The sequence below is a fragment of the Rhinoraja longicauda genome, chromosome 25, assembly GCF_053455715.1.
Source record: "Rhinoraja longicauda isolate Sanriku21f chromosome 25, sRhiLon1.1, whole genome shotgun sequence".
In the NCBI taxonomy this organism is placed as follows: Eukaryota; Metazoa; Chordata; class Chondrichthyes; order Rajiformes; family Arhynchobatidae; genus Rhinoraja; species Rhinoraja longicauda.
In genome coordinates, this window is record NC_135977.1 from 23,840,681 (window position 1) to 23,864,345 (window position 23,665).

Sequence of the window (23,665 nt, forward strand, 5' to 3'; positions counted from 1 at the left end):
TTTATAATATGGACAGCGGTCACATTGTGGCGCGGTGTTATCTTCAGCAGCGGAAAGTCCCCAAACACTTCCTTCTCATTTACATTTAGGTATTTAGCTCGATTTGGGTCAAAGGGTTGGTCACAAAATGTAGAGTTGCAGGTTGATTTCTGTTTTTGGTTCTGTGCTGCCACAATGTGCTTCTTTTCTAACCAGGTGATGCCATTCACCCACAACACTAGAAAGAAATCACAACCTTTGTGGACTTTTCCCCAAGGTGTGCATGATGCGAGGTGTCCACAGTGGCAAGACTCGCGGTTGCTCAATGATATCAGGTGGCCAGTGCAAATGATTATATCACTGACACATGTGCTGTGGAACTCATCTCGTACGTCTTCTGAGAATGCTAGCTATTCCTGTGTATGGTACACATGCAACAAGGTTGCCTCGACACACGTTTCACAGTGTTATCACCGGGCTAGTGGCTCTACTCATTCTGCAGGTGCATTGTGATGCAGGTTATTTGAATATGTATATATGCAATACTTGTTTCACAGCTACACCAAGTTGTTCACCTTCTGGAATCGTTTTTTTAAAAAGCATTGCACTTAAATCTGTTGTTACAGATGAGCGAAACACATTCTGAAAATAAGGCTTTATGGAGCACAAGAAACTACAGATACTGGTTTACACTTTTCACAAAGTGCCGAGGGAATTCAGCAGGTCAGGCAGCATCTCTGGAGGACATGGATTGGACACCTCTCCAGAACTAATTGTATAAGTAGGGGGAGAAGGCTGGAAAAGAGGTGGGGTGTGACAAAGCCTGCCAAGTGACAGGTGAACACGGGTAAAGGGTTGAATGGCAGATGGGCGTAAAGCTAGAGATGAAAAGGAGAGAAAAGGGAGTGACATAAGGAGGAGTGAAATGTAAGATCAGACGTGGTATATAGATGGAAGGGGAAATGGGAGTGGGATAACGGGAGAAATTGCTGCGCATGAGGGTGGTGTGGTGGTGGTGGGGGGAGACCTAAACTTTTGGAAAATTCAATGCTCATACTGCTGGGCTGTGAGAAGGCTTCATACTCTCCCCCATGTATAATATACGTAGAGGTACCATTGGGACTACATTGAATGCTTTGCAACTTTGGCCGCGCCCTATATGTGGTGACTCTTTGCATTTGGTATGCAAAACAAAGAATTTCACTGTGACATGTCACATGTGATAATAAAGTTCATACTGTTGGATAAGGCAAAGAGTTGGTCAAAGGGAATCTTCTTCTTTGGCAATATTTCCCGTATGATCTGGCTCACAGCTTCCCGAGAGTGTGGCAGCAGCACCTCCATTTGAAGCACATACTTGCACTGAATTCTCAGTTTGTTGGGAATACATCAGACTTCCCCAGAGAAGTCAAAGGATAAAACAGTCAATGTTTTTAGTAGTGATGATACTGGAGTTAATTTGAAATGAGTTGCCTGGGTGATAAAATGGCATTGCACATTGTTCATGCTTCTGTAGTGAATGACCAATCTTCACTTGAACAAAAATTAGTCTGTTCCTATAATGAGCGGATAATCCATTAAAGCAATTTAGAACTGCAAGATGCAAATTTATCCCAGTATCGAAAACGGTTTGGAATGGAGTACTAATGAAGACAGATGTAGCAATTATTGGTTAGACTTCATCACATAAAGTACAGTCTCATCTCTCTTTAAACTCAACAGCTGTTGATTTTGGGGTTTGGTTTGGGTTAGTTTGGGAATATGGTAGTGGTGGTAGGGAAGTCCAGCTCAATAAGGACCCAGGACAATTGCTAGAGGTAGTTGCTACAACAGGCGGACTATGCTGACTATGCTAAAAGACGGACTATGCTGCTTATTTGGCAGAACTTCTGGCAGGGGAGAAACAGTGGTCACGATAGCTGATCTCCCGGGGCGAGTATCCCATTGCACTTCAGGGGTGCATGCGCCTGCAATGTCTCCAGAGTTTGTATGTTCATAAACATGCAGAGTTTGTATGTTCTCATGTTGCATTGCCCAGCTAAAACTACGCACTTCACATTCAAGCCATTATTTTATTACATTAAAACATTGGCAGCGACTTTTAAATTGCTACAAAATACAACTGATATCCTGATATCCTGGATAAATATGCAAGATAGAATACATGTTGCAGATCCCAGGACCAACTGTACATACACTGAATAATTCTTATATAAGAATGTGTAATTCTTGCAAGAGATTGAAATAATTATCATGCAAGAAGGCCGACTAATTAATTTACTTCATGATCCAAAATATATTAATAAAGACAATGTTACAAATTGATGAATGTAGTGGTTAGTGGATTTAAAATGGCTTCAGGTTAGTGTGGCTGAAAGGCAAGGGAAACATTACCAGCATTTTGGCTCATGATTATTACTCGCTGGGCTGTGTACATATAGAACATCCAATCAGGTTCAAATACAGATATAAGGAACTGCAGGTGCTGGTTTGCACAAAAGAACACAAAGTGCTAGAGTAACTCAATGGGCCAGGCAGCATCTCTGGAGAACATGGATAGATAATGTTTCAAGTCAGAACCCTTCTACAGACTAAAATGCAAATGTCTTGAAAGTAAATAACCTGTTGGGAGTTCACTGGCCTAACATACGAAGATGGGACAAGGCTAATACTTGGCAAAGGTTGCCCATGCATATCACATCTCCGCAAGATCAACAAGGGTATGTTGGAAGAGAGTACAATACATAGTGTATCCTGGTTTAAATTTTTTTTGTGATTATTTAAAACACACTGGCATAGTAATGTGTATTCATGCAGCTCCACTTGAGAAGAGGGATGTGGCAAAATTAACATGCAATAAAAGCAGATCCTGTGTCAAGAGTCGGTGAAGGAAATTGTGTTTTTATTTATTGTTCAGATTTGTTGCACCTTTATCTTCCCCTGGGGCCTTGGGAATACGAGTTGGAGTGGATTTTTTTTTGAAAACTCAACGGGTATAACTATTAATCCATTTATGTGGAATGATTATTTTGCAGTGAAAAGTCCTTTGAATCAATGAATGAGAAAATGATTGGTAGTAAAGAAAGCAAACTCAATGCTAGCATTTATTTCAAGGGGGCTTGCATACAAAAACAGGGATGTAATGCTGAGGATTTATAAAGCACTGGTGAGGCCACATCTGGAATATTGTGCGCAATTTTGGGCACCATATCTGAGGAAGGATGTGCTGGCTCTGGAGAGGGGCCAGAGGAGGTTTATAAGAATGATGATCCCAGGAATGAATAGGTTAACCTATGATGAGCGTTTGTCGGCACTGGGCCTAAACTCACTGGAGTTTAGAGGAATGAGGGGGGACCTCATTGAAACATACAGAATAGTGAAAGGCTTGGATAGAGTGGATGTGGAGAGGATGTTTCCACTAGTCGGCGAGTCTAGGACTAGAAGTCATAGTCTCAGAATTAAAGGACGGTCTTTCAAGAAGGAGTTGAGGAGAAATTTCTTAAGTCAAAGGGTGGTGAATCTGTGGAATTCTTTGGATATTTTTAAGGCAGAGATTGATAGATTTTTGATTAGTCTAGGTGTCAGAGGTTATGGGGCGAAGGCAGGCAAATGGGTTTAGGAGGGAGAGATAGATCAGCCATGATTGAATGGCGGAGTAGATTTGATGGGCCGAATGGCCTAATTCTACTCCTAACACTTATGACCTTATGAAAGGTAATTATTTTCTCTAACCTAGCCAGGAATCAACTAAATTTAGTTTAGAGATACAGCGGGAAAACAGGCCCTTCAGCCCACCGAGTCTGCGCCGACCAACGATCACTGTACGGGCCAGTTGAGAACAAAGAGGGACCATTGGGATCTATATTGAACACTTGTAACATTGTCGGCGCCCTGTACGTGGCGACTCTTTGCATACTTTGTGTATGGTGTGCAAAGCAAAGAATTTCACTGTGACATGTCACATGTGATAATAAAGTATCAATCAATTAGCACTATCCTACACACACCAGGGATAATGATTTTTCCAAAGCCAGATCTCTCTCTCTCTCTCTCTCTCTCTCTCTCTCTCTCTCTCTCTCTCTCTCTCTCTCTCTCTCTCTCTCTCTCTCTCTCTCTCTCTCTCTCTCTCTCTCTCTCTCTCTCTCTCTCTCTCTACCTCGCTCTACCTCGCTCTACCTCTCTCTACCTCTCTCTACCTCTCTCTCTCTACCTCTCTCTCTCTCTACCTCTCTCTCTCTACATCTCTCTCTCTACATCTCTCTCTCTACATCTCTCTCTCCCTCTCTACATCCCTCTCTCCCTCTCTCCCCCCTCCCTCCTTACTCTCTCTCTCTCTCTCTCTCTCCTTACTCTTTGGAGGGTGGGAGGAAACCAGAGCACCCGGAGAAAACCCCGCGGACACAGGGAGAACGTACAAACTCCGTACAGCCAGCACCCATAGCCAGGTTTGAACCGGGTCTCCGGCGCTGTACGGTAGCAACTCTACCGCTGCGCCACCTTGCCGCCCCCGCAGACCAGATTTCTCAAGAACACAGGATATTGATCCTGGAAACACTTAGAAAACCACCCGTTAATGATGGTATAATGCACATGAAGCTAAGAGTGCCACATAACAAGTGAAGGCTGTGCTCTCTAATACATACCCAATGCAGCTCTGCTGTTTTCTTCAACTGCTCTGTGAAAGCCACCAGGAACCTGGCAATTTAAGAGTTTTTTTAGGAAAAGAATAATAAAATAGATCACAAAGACAGCTTCTGATACATTTGCAGCAAATGTTAGGCTAAAAAAAGCACAGGTATTATAAAGCCAATGCTTCAAAAAAAGTGAAAAATTGAAGACATTTTAATTAACAAAATTGCAGTGATACTGATATTTATTTCACAAAATGTTGGAGTAACTCAGCGGGTCAGGCAGCATCTCAGGAGAGAAGGAATGGGTGACGTTTCGGGTCAAGACCCTTCTTCAGACTGATGCCAGGGGGGGCAGGACAAAGGAAGGATATAGGTGGAGACAGGAAGATAGAGGGAGAACTGGGAAGGGGAGGGGAAGAGAGGGACAGAGGAACTATCTAAAGTTGGAGAAGTCAATGTTCATACCGCTGGGCTGCAAGCTGCCCAAGCGAAATATGAGGTGCTGTTCCTCCAATATCCGGTGGGCCTCACTATGGCACTAGAGGAGGCCCATGAAGGAAAGGTGAGACGGGAAGTGGGAGGGGGTTTTGAAGTGGGAGGGAGATCAGTTTGGTTAAGGTGTTGAGCGAAACGATCGCCGAGCCTGCGTTTGGTTTCGCCGATGTAAATAAGTTGACATCTAGAGCAGCGGATACAATAGATGAGGATGGAGGAGGTGCAGGTGAACCTCTGTCTCACCTGGAAAGACTGTTTGGGTCCTTGGATGGAGTTGAGGGGGGAGGTAAAGGGACAGGAGTTGCATCTCCTGAGGTTGCAGGGGAAAGTGCCCGGGGATGGGGTGGTTTGGGTAGGAAGGGACGAGTGAACCAGGGAGTTACGGAAGGAACGGTCTCTGCGGAACACAGAAAGGGGAGGGGATGTGAAGATGTATCAAAGTGTATGCTGAGCACAGAACTCTACTAATAAGCCTCCAGTCATTACATCAATAAGGTTCCACAGAATTTCACCCAACTAGAAAATGCCGATAAGAAAACACAAAGACAGATAATACCCATGATATTCTCAGACTCTGATAGGTTTTGTTGGATCTGGCTAATTAGCAAGTCGGATCGAGATTTAAAAAAAATGCAATTATTTCCATCAACACGATGATCAAATCTGATGAGGCCCCTAATCCGATAAAGATTTAGAGAAATGATACAGAATTGCTATTGTGAAGTCATTATAACAGAAATAATGAAAATAAAATAAAAATCACATGCAACCAAAAAATATTTATTTAAAATTTCCAATAAAATCCATATATATGGCGTTTGAATTGGAACTTTCATCGTTACTTTTATATGAATTTGATATTTTGCAGGTACAACACACATATTTTATTCATGGGCGGCACAGTAGCGTAGCAGTAGAGTTGCTGCCTTACAACACCAGAGACCCGGGTTCAATCCTGACTGCACTGCGTACTGTCTGCACGGAGTTTGTACGTTCTCCCTGTGCCATGGGTTTTCCCCAGGTGCTCCAGTTTCCTCCCACACTCCAAAGACGAACAGGTTTGTAGGTTAATTGGGTTCTGTAAATTGTCCTTGGGCTGTAGGATAGAACTAGTGTAAGGGTGATCGTTGGTCGGCACTGACCTGGTGGGCTGAAACTAAAAACTAAACTAAAATGTGTTTGCTGTAGTTATCATGCAATGTATGAAGGAGGTACAATAGGGCACATTATTTTGAAATGACAAAGTTGATTCTAAATCTGTTTAAAAATAATCAGACAGTAATAAAGATCCACTAAATGAACTGTTATGGAGTAAAGTAACAATTTACCCATTTTTTTCAGTATTGGAGGCAATTATCCCCAGGCACCTTTTGAAAAACAGATGCCAAGCCCTGAACTAAAACAGAAGCATGTGAAAAAAGACACAAAATGCTGGAGTAACTCAGGGAATCAGGCAGCATATCTGGAGGAAATGGATAGGTCATAAGACATAGGAGTAGAATTAGTCCATTTGGCACATCAAGTTGGCTCTTCTGAAGAAGGGTCCTGACCCGAAACGTCACCCATCCATGATCTCCAGAGTTGCTGCTTGACCTGCAGAGTTACTCCAGCACTTTGTGTCATTTTTGTTCTTGTAAATCAACATTTGCAATTCATTGTTTCTCCAGAAGTATGTGAAGATCCGGCCTAAAACTTTTATGATTCATTTATTGACAGAGGTTGAAATATAAGGCATGGGTCGACTGGGCTTGTATTCATTGGAATTTAGAAGGATGAGAGGGGATCTTATAGAAACATATAAAATTCTTAAGGGATTGGACAGGCTAGATGCAGGAAAAATGTTCCCGATGTTGGGGAAGTCCAGAACTAGGGGTCACAGCTTAAGAATAAGGGGTAAGCCATTTAGGACTCAGATGAGGAAAATCTTTTTCACCCAGAGAGTTGTGAATCTATGGAATTCTCTGCCACAGAAGGCAGTGGAGGCCAATTCACTGGATGTTTTCAAGAGAGAGTTAGATTTAGCTCTTATGGTTAAAGGAATCAAGGGATATGGGGAGAAAGCAGGAATGGAGTACTGATTTTAGATAATCAGCCATGATCATATTGAATGGCGGTGCTGGCTCAAAGGGCCGAATGACCTACTCCTGCACCTATTTTTCTATGCTGTTTGCACTGAGCAGAGAGAATTGTATTCTGCCGCTGGATATGTCAAGGTGATCTGGGATTGTTTGTCATCACTACAGAGCAGCTTTAATTGGAATAAATTCGTTTTCCATCACTAACAGACCTCACCATGAACACATAAAAAGTATACAGGTCATAAGAATTGATCTCCACTTTATCTACAAACACACCAAAATCAGCAGTTAATTGAGCAGATCGTTTTTTAAAGATACGACATGGAAACAGTCTCTTTGGCCCACCGAGTCCACACAGACCATCCATCACCCGTTCACACTAGTTCTATAATATCCCACTTTTGCATCCACTCCCCATACATTGGGGGCAATTTGCAGAAGCCAATTAACCTACCAACCCACATGTTTTTGGAATGTAGGAGCAAACCAGAGCAGCCGGAGGAAACCCATGTGGTCACAGGGAAAACGTGCAAACTCCACACAGACAGTAGCTGAGGTCAGGATCAAACTCGGGTCTCTGGTGCTATAAGGCAGCAGCGCTACCAACTGCGCCACCTAATGTATTTAATTTACTGCTCTTATTGATGTTAGCTCAGATTTACAGGTTGAATTGATGCGTTATTCCTTTTCCCTTATACCGTACAAGAAACCAAAATAGTGCCGTTCTTACCTAGCTCTCCGGAGGATAATCCCCATGACTTCATGCTTCTTTGCATCCTTGATATCTTCATTAATGTCTGTTCCGCCAAATATAACTCCATATGGCACATCGCTGTCTAAAGAAACAATTATTTTAAACTAGCGTTAATCCCATTTATTGGTACGTCTGATCCTGTTTAAATATGTCTGTGCAAATCCATCGGTCAAAAAAAAGTGCTTCAACTTGCTTTGCTATTCACTTTAAAAATATAATTAAAAGTGGACATGTTAGAAGGAGAAAGAGAGACAGGAATAGAGAAAGAGAGAAAAGTGGAAATAATATGAGGTGAGGAAAAACAACGGAAGATGAGATGAATGGGGTAGGAAGGAACTGCAGACACCGAAGATAGATACAAAATGCAGAGGAACTCAGCAGGGCAGGCAGCATCTCTGGAGAGAAGGAAAGGGTGACGTCTGAAGAAGGGTCTCGACCCAAAACGTCATCCATTCTCAGCAGAGATGTTGCCTGTGCCGCTGAGTTCCTCCAGCATTTTGTGGGCTATCTGAGATGAGGAGAGGCACACTGCTAGCAATTCACCCTGAGCTTATATTCTTAAAACCAACTCAGTGATTTGTACCTGACAATAAGCTACAGGCTGCTGGGGCAGGGGATCAGTGAGTTTCACTTAAGAATGGGAAAGATAGAAAGAGAGCCACACCAAGTACATGGCTACATAAGATATTTAAAGCACAGGAAAACAGGCAGAAAACAAATGGAGAGTCCCATTCTGGATTTTGTACAACAGGTAATGAATACAAACAAAATATTTAATCTGTACAAAACACTTGTTGATGTAAGGAGTTACTAGAAGTGTGTGATTATACCCATCAGCTTTTTCATACTTTGCCAGTGCAGCTTTCCCTTCAAATCTGAGGGCTGTGAGATGGCCAAATAAACATCCCTGAATAATACAGGTTTTGATAATCAGAGAGAGAATGTTTCCACCTGTCAGTAAGAGCATAACTCAAGGCAATCAGAACGATAAATCAAATTACATGAAATTAAATCCCAAAAGCAGCCTGTTTCATGTTTGTGCTTGATGCAAATAATAGTGAAACTACAGTGCCCTCCATAATGTTTGGGACAAAGACCCATCATTTATTTATTTGCCTCTGTACTCCACAATTTGAGATTTGTAATAGAAAAAAAATCACATGTGGTTAAAGTGCATATTGTCAGATTTTAATAAAGGCCATTTTTATACATTTTGGTTTCACCATGTAGAAATTACAGCAGTGTTTATACCCCCCCCCCCCCCCCCCCAACTCCCACCGCAGTTCAGGGCACCATAATGTTTGGGAAACAACAATGTCATGTAAATGAAAGTAGTCACATTTAGTATTTTGTTGCATATCCTTTGCATGCAATGACTGCTTGAAGTCTGCAATTCATGGACATCACCAGTTGCTGGGTGTCTTCTCTTGTGATGCTCTACCAGGCCTGTATTGTAGCCATCTTTAGTTTATGCTTGTTTTGGGGGCTAGTCCCCTTCAGTTTTCTCTTCAGCATATAAAAGACATGCTCAATTGGGTTCAGATCAGGTGATTGACTTGGCCATTCAAGAATTGACCACATTTTAGCTTTGAAAAACTCTTTTGTTGCTTTAGCAGTATGTTTGGATCATTGTCTTGCTATAGAATGAACTGCCAGCCAATGTGTTTTGAGACATTTGTTTGAACTTGAGCAGATAGGATGCGTCTATACACTTCAGAATTCATTAAGTTACTACCATCAGCAGTTGTATCATCAATGACTATAAGTGAGCCAGTACCAAATCTCAAAATGTGGAGTACAGAAGCAAACAAATAAATGATGGGTCTTTGTCCCAAACATTATGGAGGACACTGCACATAGCAGACAAAGTATGGATTTGGCAAGAACTCAAATCTGCATGTAGTGCCAAAACATTTTGTATAGGTTGCAAAACAAAAGGTAGAGGAAGAAATTGTAAGTGAAAAATGTCAGGGATACTTGTGCCCCGAAATCTACGATGATTAATGCCTCGACCCAAAGGCAACATTTTTATATGGTCGAAGTTTCCATGAAATCATTGCATTGGTTGATTCATTTTATATTGGAGAATATTCCTGCAGTGAACTGCATTCTGTCTGCTAATAATGGAGATTTTATCATGCTAACGCATTGCAAGCCACTTAATGTAGATTTTTGTCCTCTATCCCTCGAGTGATTAGCCTCTGAGAGAGGACCTGAGGGAATGGTCTGATACAAGGCATTGTTTAGGGCAGAGTAATCTGGCTGCTCTTGCAGAACAGCATTGTCAACCAAGGGCGCATTCATCTCCCCCAGCTTACTGCCTGTCGTTGGCATCGGTTAATGTCTTTGACAGCCATTGACAGTCACTAATATCTGGCGTTTATTAAAATACTGAAGAACATTTTTACACTTAAGAAACTAAAAATCATGCACAAATAATCAATTGAAAATTTTGATAAACTAACTTAAGTAGATTTTCTTTAAATTAGTTGCCCATCTACCTATTTTCCTGGCAAGGAAAGTCTTTTATGTAGTCAAAGTCATGGAGTAACTAAGCGGGTCAAGAGTCCACCCAATTATCCCATCTGCCCACCCCATCTCTCCTATTTGGTCCCATCAATGGAATGTTGGCCTTCGTAACAAGAGGAGTTGAGTATAGGAGCAAAGAGGTCCTTCTACAGTTGTACCGGGCCCTGGTGAGACCGCACCTGGAGTACTGTGTGCAGTTTTGGTCTCCAAATTTGAGGAAGGATATTCTTGCTATGGAGGGCGTGCAGCGTAGGTTCACTAGGTTAATTCCCGGAATGGCGGGACTGTCGTATGTTGAAAGGCTGGAGCGATTGGGCTTGTATACACTGGAATTTAGAAGGATGAGGGAGGATCTTATTGAAACATATAAGATAATTAGGGGATTGGACACATTAGAGGCAGGAAACATGTTCCCAATGTTGGGGGAGTCCAGAACAAGGGGCCACAGTTTAAGAATAAGGGGTAGGCCATTTAGAACGGAGTTGAGGAAGAACTTTTTCAGTCAGAGAGTGGTGAAGGTGTGGAATTCTCTGCCTCAGAAGGCAGTGGAGGCCAGTTCGTTGGATGCTTTCAAGAGAGAGCTGGATAGAGCTCTTAAGGATAGCGGAGTGAGGGGGTATGGGGAGAAGGCAGGAACGGGGTACTGATTGAGAGTGATCAGCCATGATCGCATTGAATGGCGGTGCTGGCTCGAAGGGCTGAATGGCCTACTCCTGCACCTATTGTCTATTGTCTATCGTCTATCACTTTCCTTTTAACATCAGATTCTATCATGCGAGCCCCTGGTTACCTCCCAGCCTCCATTGTTACCTCCGACATTCTCCCTCCACTTTATCTGGATCACCTATCGTGTGCAAGCTCTTCCCCCACTCTCTCTACCCCAATTACCTCCTTATACCGGCCATTTCCCCTCCATTCCTTGAGACCAGAGATAGGATCTCCACCTACAAGGTTAACTGCCCATTTCCCTCCACAGGTGCTACCTGATTTGCTGAGTTCCTCTAGTAGTTTGATATATTTTTGCTCTAGATTCCAGCAACTGCAGTTTATCGAGCTCCATATTACAGGGAGTGCTGGATGTAAACGACAGAGTTTTTAAAATGTGAAACTACACAGTATACAAGGAAGAAGGGAGTGAAGGCTCACGCTTCTAGAAATTGAAATAAAAAGGACAAGAAAGGTTTGAGAGGAACATACATGAGCTAGATGAGTAAAGTATTGAATGAAGGGTTCTGTACATTGCTCATACTTCTTCTGAATACAGATCTGGATATTCAATATATAGAGGCATACATAAAGGCAATGGGCTTTGTACAGATGGTCAGCATAGATATAGATGGCTGAATGGCCTGTTTTTGCAGCTTGCAAACTCTCTGACCATGATTAATATTGGAGCTTACCGCACCTAACAGCAATCTTCCTGCTTTGTAGAGATGGATTATTAGCACTGCATCGAATTGCTTCTCGGAGATGAAGTCTGCAACCTCAGAAGACGATGTAAAATCACCAATATCTTCTAGTATACACACATGGCCGCTACTCTGTATATATTCACTTAAATCGAGGGAAAGAATGGAAGATTTAATTCTAGCAAATATTAAAGGTTTACTTACGAATGCAAAGAGAGATTTATTAAAAATATTTTTTAGCCAGTTTAAAAACAACAAAAGGACTATACAGACAATTTCACTGCTTTTCTTCAGAAGAGACCTTCATGATCTTTTAGAGTCCTTGAGAGTGTAGAGGTACATTAAACCCTTGTTCTAACGGACCGTAGGGGGGTGTGGGGGGAAGGAGTCCACCAAGTAAGGGATTCGCAACAACCACTTAGTTGAAACAACTCAGTGAAACTATAAGTTATTTTCAAATGCAAAGTTCTTTTTAACAACTAAATGTATTATTGTTGCTGCATGCTAAAAGTACAAAAGGCTGTTTGTTACATTGTTTAACAGCGTTAAATCTGAATGGAAGCAATGCCTTGTCAATTTCAATGCCTTGTCCATTTTAAAGCGTCCTGCAGTGCAACTAGCAACCTGTGTTCTTAAAGAGACAGTCCGCTATAATCAAAATTCATTATAAAGAGGTCGGTAATAACAAGGGTAGGCCATTCAGGACTGAGATGAGGAAAAACCTTTACACCCAGAGAGTTGTGAATCTGCGGAATTCTCAGCCACAGAAGGCAGTGGAGGCCAATTCACTGGATATTTTCAAGAGAGAGTTGGATTTAACTCTTAGGGCTAAAGGAATCAAGGAATAGGGGGAAAAAGCAGGAACGGGATACTGATTTTAGCTGATCAGCCATGATCACATTAAATGGCGGTGCTAGCTCGAAGGACCGAATGGCCCACTCCTGCACCTATTTTTCTATGTTTCTATGATTACTGTAGTTCCAATTAAGAATTTTTTAATTGCTAGAGACTAGATAATATTGCTGGCACAACAAAGAGTCAAGGGTGTTTAATTCTCATGTGTACCGAGATAGGAACAATTAAATTTTTGCTTGCTGCAGTTTTACAGGTACATTAAGCACAACAAAATAAGAAATAAATATAGAACAAATGAGGTAAACCAGACCATAATTGTGCAAGTCAGTGTATGTTTGCAACCTTAGTGGGGAATGTCCACAGTCGTTAGGTGCTGAGGTAGGGTTATGATTGTGGTTGGGATTATGCAGGGTGGTTCAAAAACCCAATGGCTGACAGCAAGAACCTGTTCTTAACCCTGTAACTAATGGTTCTCAGGCTCCTCCTGTACCTTCTTCCCGATGGTAGCAGCGAGATGAGTGTGTGGCCAGGGTGGTGTGGGTTTACGATGCTATTAGCGGCCTCTGGAAGCAGGACTTCCTGTGCCCCATCGATGATGGGAGGTCAAAACACATGATAGACTAGGAAATGCCCACCACTCTTTGCAATCTCCTTTGTTCTTGGGGTTCAAACTATTATTGACCAGACGATACGGTCTCTACCGTACACCTGCCGAGATTTGATAAGAGTATGTTGCAACATGATGAATCTTCTCAAACTCGTGAGGAAGTAGAGAGGTTGGTTAGCTTTCTTGGAGATTGTATCAATATGCAGGGCCCAGGACAGATTAGAGATGTGCACGCACTGGAAGTTGAAGCAGCTGACTCTCTGCAATTGTCCTACTGATGCAGACAGGTGCAAGGTGCCACAGCTTTCTACCTTAATGTCCCAAAGCGTTCAAAAGGGATCAAAGTGGTCTTGTAAACATGTCACTGAAAGTTAGCAAGAGGGTGGGGCAGGCAAATTGGACAGAAACTGGTCTTTGCTAGCTTTATTACAAGAGGATTCAAGTGCATGAGTAAAGAGGTCTTACTTCAGACAAAGCCCTGATATTGGGACCTCAGCGACAGTGCACTTGGAGTACTGTATTCAGCTGTGGTCTCCTTGCTTAAAAAAGGAGATACTTGCCATTGAAAGGGTGCAGTGGAGATATACTATATTACAATGTATTAATTATATTACTGATTACTTATATATATATATCTGTGTTATTGCATTTACAGGCCCGTTAAACTGCAGCAAGCAAGGTTTCATTGTTCCGCTGCCAGTACATACGACAATTAAACACTCTTGGCAGTTAATGTTTTAGATCGCTAAACTTTCATCATAAATCAGAAAAAAACAAAAACGTTTTAACTTTCATTGAATGGTGAGAGTTGAATGGGAATATTTGTGACACTGTGGCGACCAAGAGAAACTTAATGACTAAAAAAGACAGTGATGTCAGCTGAGAGTCAAAAGGCCAGTTAATCATAGCTGATCTATCTGGAGGGGATGCAAATACCAGGAGACCAATGAGGATATGGGAGTGAAAAGGGATCTCCGAAACTGAAATAGAGCATGCAGTGTCAATTAATTTGGCATGGTTGCTTGTGCTGTACTCTGGTTTATAATTTTATGAATTCATACATAATCAGCTCTCAAAAAGCAAGGAATGTGTGTGAGGTATTTAGAAAATACCAGCTCTAATACTTAGAAATGCAGCCAAATTAAGAACAGCTCTGTTGTAATCGAAATATACCAACCAACATTGAGCAACTGGCCCAACTTGGAACATGAACATAGAAAAGTACAGCACAGAAACAGGCTCTTCACCCCACAACAATGTCTGCGCTGAACATGATGTCAAGATAAATTAATCTTATCTGCCTACATAAAAACCTCTTAAACGACACTATTGCATCTGGCTCCACCACCACCCCAGCAGCGTGTTCCAGGCACCCAGACCCTCACTGGCAAAAACTTGCCCACACATTTCTTTCAAACTTTGCCCCTCTCACTTGAAGCGACATCCTCTAGACAGTCTTTGGAAAAATGGATAGGTGAAACTTCGGGTCCGGACCCAAAACGTCACCTCTCCATTTTTTCCAGAGATACTGCCTGACCGGTTCAGTTACTCAATCAATTTGTGTCTATCCTTGGTATAAACCAGCACCTGTAGTTTATTTTATTATATCCTCTTGTCTTGACATTTCCACTCAGGGGGGGAGGATCTTACTGTCTAGACGACATTTCTAGTGAGGACATTTAACATCACCTATCCATGTTCTCCAGAGATGCTGCTTGAACTACAGAATTATCCAGCACTTTGTGTCTTTTTTATTTGTAAACCAGCCTCTGCAGTTCCTTATGTCTACATCTGACTTTCTACCCGATCCCATGATTTTTTAAGTAGTACCATCAGGTCTCCCCTCAACCTCTGGCACTCAACAGAAAACCATGCGTCGTCATCTTACAGCTGAGAGACTCTAATGCTGGCAGCTCTGTGACAAACGTGTCCCAACACAACCCTGCTAGTCCAAGTCGCACTCGCTCCAGAGCCAACACGGTCTCTCTCTCTCTCTCACCTAATTCTCCGTGCCGTCGTCCTGTTGCCAGTCCAGGGAGTCAGGCTGGCCAGAAAGAGCAGCTTCATTGCGGGCTGCTGAGGGAAGCCGGGCGGGCAGCCAGCCGTGTGTAGCGGCACACCATGAAGAGGTCGCCACGATCCAGCGGCTACCTGCCTGCCCCTTGCCAGCTGGGCACAAGCCTAGCAACCACCACTTCCTCCCCCCTCAACACCGCCCACTAGCGCACGGGAGGAACAGCTGCACCGCCGCTGATTGACAGCACGGCCGACCACTGACAAGCTGTAGAGCTGCCAGCGCCATATCGCGATTGGTCGGTGGGCGGGGAGGGGAGGGGAGGGGCGGGACAGGGGAGCTGGGTCGGGCCTTGGTTACGGTTGCCGAGGGCAGAGGCAGTGAGACCGGGCAGGGCAGGTTCGGTGGGAGTGCTTGTGCAGTTCGGCCGCCCGCTCCAATTACTCAGCGCTTTAAAAATAAATAAAAATCTCTTCCTTCTCTGGCCCAGAAGGGAGGAGAGTTGAGGAGAAAGTTTATTGAAGGCGACGATGGAGGGCGGACAGAATGAGGAGAGGACTCCGCTGCTCCCGGAGCGGCGACGGCGGGCCACAGCAACAACAACAGCGGGGGCGGCGGTGGCGGCAAAGCCCGGGGCGTCCGCCTTCCAAGGCAGGCGGTTGGCCTGCGCCGCCGTGCTGGTGACTGAATCCCTGGAAAGGGTGGCCTTTTACGGCATCACATGCGGCCTGGTGCTCTTCCTCAACAGCGAGCCCTACAACTGGCTGGGGCCGCAGTCCAGTCAGACCCTGCTGCTGTTCATGGGCATCAGTTACTTCGTGTCGCCGTTCGGGGGCTGGCTGGCCGACGCCTGGCTGGGCAGGTACGCCACCATCCTGATCAGCATGCTCCTCTACTTGATCGGAATAATGCTTTTCCCTTTCATTTCCTGGGACACGACCCGCCGGCACCTCTGCGGGAAGTTGGAGTATTATCCCATCATCGACCCCCAGTGTATCAATAACAGCTCCAGCGCTTGTGTACCTCACCGGGATAGTTACTGCCAGCGGATCATCTACACCGGACTGATCTTCATCGCACTTGGTGTAGGGTCTGTGAAGGCGAATATAACTCCATTTGGTGCGGATCAGGTGCTGTATACATTTTCTTTCGAAGTTCTGGAATAAAATTAACAATAAATGTTAAATGAAGGCATCGCGGATCAAAATAACAATGAAATGTTGTTTTAAAATAACGACCAAATGTCTAATTAAACGTGTGCAAATGTCTAATTAAACAGCAAAGTTGTGTTCGTAACGATCAGTAAGTTCTGCTTCCCGAAGTGGACGGTAGGGTATTTTGGAATGTGGGGGGATTTCCCCCTTAACCTTGTTTTCTTATCATAAGAAAACTATTCTGGTATGAAGCGAAAACAACTAAAGAAAATGGCACGGTAATAATAATTGTAAATTGTTGTTGAACATAAATGAACAAAAAACCTGGAAATGCTCAATAGATCAGGTAGCAAATATGGAGAGAACAAGAGATAACATTTCTGATCTCAGAATCTTCATTTCTCATAGACTTTGATATCGTAAACTACCTTAATATTTTTTCTTACCCCAGAAAGTGTTTATTTTCAGGAAATATTTGGCGATCCTTTTTTAAAATATCGGCAAAAAGTAAGAACATCATGGAACCTTGTCGAGCATGCAACCTGATACACACAAAAAAACATCGATTTCGTAACTTATAGTTTATAAACACTTTCCTGAATGTTTTTAGTAGGAAAGCAAGAACACAACAGTTGTTTATGATCTCCCTGTAAATGAATGGTCAGGCTGAGACTGGGATTAGAATTTTAAACTGTGACATCTTGGATTTTTATCAAAGATTTGGAGAACAATGTATATCAATAACAACCAATTCATTTACAGTTCATTTATATGCTTATTTCTTCCCACATGCTATTATATCTTAAATTACTGAGAAGAAATTAGCTGGTTTATTCAGTCATGCTGTAACTCTACAGATTACTTTCCTCACTTGCATTCCCCAAACTTGGCTCATGAAGACCATTCATAGAATGCTATGGCACCAGAATGATATGAGAAAGATTAAGCTTACAAATGTATTCCTTAAACAATGACTACATTTGGTAAGGGACCAGTAAATTCCGTTCTGTCTCTTCTGTTAATGCAGCTACCCAAGTAACTTTATGCAATTTATTTATTTCACTTCCTTGCAATGTGAGGGGACAAAATGGTAACCTCTTAAATACTGATCCTTGGAGAAATTCCATTCCATCGCTTATTTCCTTATAACTATTCACCAATAAGTCAATTAATTTAATTTTACTCGCACTCTCATACATAGATCTTTGGGAAGTGGAACTGATACAGAGCTTGTGAGGAACGAAGCACGAACGGGAGTTTTTAAATTCTATTGCCTTGAAAAGAAAGGGGTGGATCATAACGTGCTGATTGCAGTTGTTTAAATTTGGTAACAACTTTGAGAATAAATGAAGTGAAATAATGCATACTGTACCCATTTGCTATTTAGCAAACCTGCACTCACCCTGTTGAATATATTCCTTTTGCCCAGTCCCTCTTCTCCATCTCTACACCTTTTATAGCTAGCTTGTTTTCTGTCTTCCTCAGTCTGACGAAGGGTCCTGACCTGAAACCCTTCCGTCCATTCTCTTCACAGATGCTGCCTGACCCATTAAGTTCCTCCTGGTTTTCTATTTTGCTCATGATTCCAGCATCTGTAGTTCCTCCTGTCTCCTTTGTTTTGTCTTTCCTATTTCAGGCAAAGTATCTTAAGACTTGAAAGATGACCTAATTTTCTCTTTCCACTGGTGCTGCCTGACCAGCTGAGTTTTTCCAGCAATTTTTCATTTAACCTCTACAGGTACTTTTTCTGCCATAATACTTTGATTTCTGTGCTGGTTTTTCTATCTTTTGAATTTAGCTTTAGAAAATACAATTGAATAAGCACGTCAGAGCTTTCCAGTTTCAGAATACATTGGCTTGACAAATGTTCTAATAAAAGATCAATGATCTAATCATTATATTTGATCATTTTCACCAGAGTTCCGTTTCCTGCCACCTATTTTACTTTTTATTTTGGATTGCCAATGTGTGTGGTTTTTTGAAATAGAACGGTCTTGTGACTGTCATGTGTTCTACTTCTATATCATCGGTTAAACTTAGTGAGTGAAACTGCAAATTAACCTCATTTGTCCAATAAAATCCAGGCTTAATTTATACACACTGATTATTGCAGAAACCCATTTATCTGTGTCTTATACTTTAGAAATACACACAACTGGACCAACTATTTGTATAAATCTTGATCCTAATTATAAGCAGTAACTATAAGAAAATAACTGCAGATGCTGGTAAAAATCGAAGGTATTCATTCACAAAATGCTGGAGTAACTCAGCAGGTCAGGCAGCATCTCAGGAGAGAAGGAATGGGTGACGTTTCGGGTCGAGACCCTTCTTCAGCAGTAACTGGCAATCTGATAGTGACAGATAGAGGGAATCTAACGTATGTCTGCACTTTGAAGAAGGTTTGTGGTTTGAAATAGCTGAATTAGCAGAGAAGATATTGGTTCATGACCCAGGCTAGAAGGCCCATACAAGAATGTGGTTCCACCTTTTCAATCAGGCCTTTGAAGGAACTAAGGAACATTTTACTCATGAGATCATGGCAGACCACAGAACTCGCCCAGAGGCTCGGCAGACCACGGGAGCCGCTGGAGATGTTGGCCGCGAGGAGCAAGGGCCAGTAGGAGGGTGAACCGGGGTAATGCCTCCAACGCCTTCAAGGTTGGCTGTAGGAAGTACACCTGGGACACACAGATGGCCAGGCAAGGAAAGGGACGTCGCAGGCTAGGAGCCTGGGACTTACCTGGATTGGGAACTGTTCCAATATACCGAGAACGGACTTTGGAAATGGCGTCAAAACATGGCGGCGCCTGCATTCAAAAATAATTTCACTGTGCAGTTGCATATGTGACAAATAAAGCACCGTTTAACCATTAATTGAAGACAAAGGGGCAGTGACGTCTGAAATAATTGAACTTCAACCTTTTGCATCAGACTGGATCCTTGGTGTGGACTCTTCTGCTGTAAAGTTGTACTTTATCTCTCTCCATGTATAAAATTACCATGCTTTGCACAATGGAAGAGAGTGGATTGCACTGATTTGCGGAAAAAGCCTTCCCTTCTGCAAGTGAAGGGTCCATCATTAACTAAGTTTCTGCTGAATTTGAAAACCAGGGAGTGTGTTCGTTTGCCGTGCATCCGAACCAATCCGCTGTAGCATCAATCATTGGCTAAGAGTGAAGTGTTTGAGTCGTTTTATTTGAAGTACCACATCTGCTCTTGTTTCATGACCCTCTTATATTATACTACATGCTGTACCTAGTATGGTTCTTCCTCTGCATCGCAGATGTGGTTCAAATATAAGCATGCTTGCTTCAGAATCAGTGTTGTTTCTTAAGTTGCAATCCAAAGACTTGAGTACATAACATGGATTACTCCTCTAACTGAGGGACTGCTACACTGCCAGATCTGAGATCTTTTAGACGAGACATCGGATATCTCGGCTTGCTATGTACGTGGATGTAAATATTTCTCCTAGGCAGAATGTGATCCTCGGTGACAAGCTGTAATTCATGGCCATTAAATATTTTTACTAATTGATACAGTTCTAAGTGAAAAGGAGTAGGAAGCAAAATGAAAATACTATATCATCTTGAGATAAAGATAGTAAAGATATTTTGGCCACTTTCATGAGAATTTGTCTGGTCTGGGTGCCCTCTCCTTGATCCTTCTCTCACTGTTTGAGCAAAATAGAACCTTCCTCTTTTCCAGATGGACAAAGGGCTATATTCACCCCACTTTTTTTATTGCTTCTGAAATTATCCCAACCAGCACTTGCTCTGTGACTGCCATTTTACACTTTATGGTTTCCGTAAGCTTTTCTTTTTACTTCCATTAGAATGATTGCACCTTGAAATCCTTTGAATTACATTTGCCTGAGACATTCTTCTTCTAGAAGGCCTAAACGCTTTCTACAGGTCCTCCCCAGCTTGCTTATGTGGAGCTCATGCATATGAACGAGTGTTTGGGAGACTGGCAGGATGGATTTGCCGGCAGTTGTGAAGCTGCGAGCATCTTCTCATACGTGGGAATTCATGGGTTTCTGGTCATCTATCCAACTGGCGAACTGCTTGAATTATGAAAGGTTCTCGGAACGGTACCTTGCCATAACCAGGGGATGACCTATAGACGATGAAATCACTTGTGAAGAACGATCACTGTTGTAAGAAGGAACTGCAGATGCTAGTTTAAACTGAAGATAGGCACAAAATGCTGGAGTAACTCAGCGGAACAGGCAGCATCTCTGGAGAGAAGGAATGGATGACGTTTAGGGTTGAGATGTCTTGACGAAGAGCCTCTACCCGATACGTCGCCAATTCCTTCTCTCCAGAGATGCTGACCGTCCCACTGATTTACTCCAGCATTTTGTGTCCATCTTTGATCACTGTTGTAATGTGAGAAACAACCTGGTTTATTTGTGTGTAGCAAACTTTCAAATGGAAATGAAAGTAATAACCAGTGCATTTGATTTACAAGTTCGAATATCACCATGATGTATGTATCTTGCATCCATCGAAAAGTTAATTTCAAAGTCATGGTGCAGTCTTCAATTTATTGCAATGATATAATGTCAGCCTGAATTATGTCAAATCTGCAACATAAGACTCAACATTTCTGACTCCAATACACAAGGCTAACTGCATAATATTGTATGGAAATCAACATGAGCAAAAAACAAAATTAATACGGCAAATGTTGTGCAATATATTCAAGAGATAAAATCTTGTACAGATATTGGATTAAAACTACCTTTCATCTGCCGATTGTTTGTGCCTGTAAAATATGTGCTGATTATGGTTTGGAAATAGAATGTTTCTAAATCCATATTTTTATCCCCCTGCATTAGGTGAAAGACAGAGGCCCCGAAGCCACGCGACGATTTTTCAACTGGTTCTATTGGTCCATTAATCTGGGTGCCATCGTTTCCCTGGCTGGTATTTCATATATTCAACAAAACTGTAGCTTTCTCCTTGGATACATCATCCCCACTGTTTGCATGGGCATCTCGTTTTTGGTTTTTGCATTGGGCAAATCAGTTTTTATCTCCAAGCCACCTGATGGTAGTTCCTTTACAGACTTATTCAAGATTCTTTTTTACTCCTGCTGTTCAAGGAAATGGAATCGTGCTGAAAATACCAGGTAAATGTTATTTGCTCATCCATTATTTTATTTTGTCCTCTGCTGTGTATTAGCTGCAGAAGTAACAGTTGCAATGACTTAACTATATTGATTATATATTTTTATTTTAATACATTGTTAGTTTTGGAATGCTTTCTGGGGTGCTCATTTGACTAAACTATGTATTTGTTTATACAACTTAGTTAACATTTGTTGGCGACAGCCACAAATGACATAACATACTCTTAAATGAACAATAATTGCTTTTAGTATGCATTTGAAAGTGCCCAGCACTTTAAAAGGGCAAAACACAGTGCTGGAGTAACTTAGTGGGTCTGGCAACATCTGTGGAAGGAATGGACAGGTGACGTTTTGGGTCGGGACCCTTCTTCAGATTTGGTGGGCCTGACCCACTGAGTTCCTCCAGGAGTGTGTTTTTAACATAAGATTCCAGCTTCTGCAGTTTGCTGTGCTTCCAAAAGGTGGGTAAATAGTGGGACGGGGATGGGGGAAGAGATAGGGGGAGAGTGCGGCAGGAATTAAAGAAATTCCTGGATGTTATTACATTTAAATTAAGCGCTTGCTCTTTGGCAATAGACAATAGGTGCAGGAGTAGGCCATTCGGCCCTTCGAGCCAGCACCATTCAATATGACCATGGCTGATCATTCTCAAATAGTACCCCGTTCCTGCCTTCTTCCCATACCCCCTGATTCCGCTATCCTTAAGAGCTCTATCTAGCTCTCTTGAATGCATTCAGAGAATTGGCCTCCACTGCCTTCTGAGGCAGTGAATTCCACAGATTTACAACTCTGACTGTAAAGGTTTTTCCTCATCTCCGTTCTAAATGGCCTACCCCTTATTCTTAAACTGTGGCCCCTGGTTCTGGACTCCCCCAACATTGGGAACATGTTTCCTGTCTCTAACGTGTCCAACCCCTTAATAATCTTATATGTTTCGATAAGATCCCCTCTCGTCCTTCTAAATTCCAGTGTATACAAGCCTAGCCGCCAGTCTTTGGTACTAATATTTTTCGTTTCACTTTCTACTATTGTCACCTTGTCTAATTTAAGGTGATATTAAATACAGTATGGAGCAAAATATTGTATTTCTCTCATTCTGAGGCATTTGCCATGGTTTCGGCTTTTATCAGCTGAGTGCTTTAAATCTTAACATAATGTAAAGATTACATTTCATCATCACTTTTTAAATAAATGATTTGTAAAATGATTTGCTTTCTGCAGGAACGCAGGAATCTACCCATCGACTCTTAAACCGGGTTGTCTGGACATGGCCAAGATTGTCTATGGTGGGCAATTTCAAGATAATAAAGTGGAGGATGTGAAGACTTTTGTCAAAATTATCCCAGTTTTCTTGGCTCTTGTACCTTACTGGATGGTTTACTTCCAGGTCTGATATTCTATTTCAGGTCGATATCAGACCATATTTATGGGCAAAATAGAAAATTCTCTATATTGTTTATTTTGAACTGTGTTGAACTAAGCAAGAGTAGTGGGCACTAAAGGCAAATAAGATACAAAAGATTCTTAATAGCATTTTGAGGCTGAGCATTGCTGGCAATTGGTTTGAATTTTCTTCTTTTTGTCTCTAGATGCAAACCACATATGTTCTACAGAGTTTGCATCTGCAGATTCCAACATTTTTTGCTGGGCATAATAACAGTAATGTTAGCAATTCATTAGCAAGCTGCAATCATCACATGGTAAGTTACCATTTGAAGTTATTATTTGAAATTATATCAAAGATGTTAGATGGGAATTCACTATTTATCATTTAATGAGATGTAATTGGTATTGCTTTATTATAGTTGCTGACTAACTTGAAATTATCTCTTCCATTTCATTTTTCAAAGCTAGGTGAGGAAATTAGAATGGTTAATCAAACTTACTGATTAACCTGGGCGATAAGCAACCTTAATTTCACAGGTTTCTTTCAAATTTAGGATTGAAGATTTTTTTCACTCTGGGTATGTGTTTGGAACTTAATTCTATAACACATCTGATGTGTGGAAGATTATTTGTTC

General features: G+C 42.0%; 2 protein-coding genes across 2 annotated transcripts in view; one reads left to right on the top strand and one right to left on the bottom strand.

Moving 5' to 3' along the window:
• glt1d1 (glycosyltransferase 1 domain containing 1) overlaps positions 1 to 15,497 on the bottom strand; it is a 52,685-nt gene extending 37,188 nt beyond the window's left edge. Inside the window, exons 1-4 of the mRNA XM_078421162.1 lie at positions 15,337 to 15,497; positions 11,872 to 12,020; positions 7,914 to 8,019; positions 4,623 to 4,674 (exon numbers count right to left, since the gene is read on the bottom strand). Coding sequence (XP_078277288.1) covers positions 4,623 to 4,674; positions 7,914 to 8,019; positions 11,872 to 12,020; positions 15,337 to 15,404 — 375 coding nt within the window. The 5' untranslated portion in view covers positions 15,405 to 15,497. The remainder of the gene's footprint in view (positions 1 to 4,622; positions 4,675 to 7,913; positions 8,020 to 11,871; positions 12,021 to 15,336) is intronic.
• Positions 15,498 to 15,706: 209 nt separating this feature from the next.
• Positions 15,707 to 23,665, top strand: part of slc15a4 (solute carrier family 15 member 4) — a 46,836-nt gene continuing 38,877 nt past the window's right edge. Inside the window, exons 1-4 of the mRNA XM_078421700.1 lie at positions 15,707 to 16,481; positions 21,352 to 21,644; positions 22,866 to 23,031; positions 23,234 to 23,344. Of these exons, the coding sequence (XP_078277826.1) occupies positions 15,882 to 16,481; positions 21,352 to 21,644; positions 22,866 to 23,031; positions 23,234 to 23,344 (1,170 nt within the window). The 5' untranslated portion in view covers positions 15,707 to 15,881. The remainder of the gene's footprint in view (positions 16,482 to 21,351; positions 21,645 to 22,865; positions 23,032 to 23,233; positions 23,345 to 23,665) is intronic.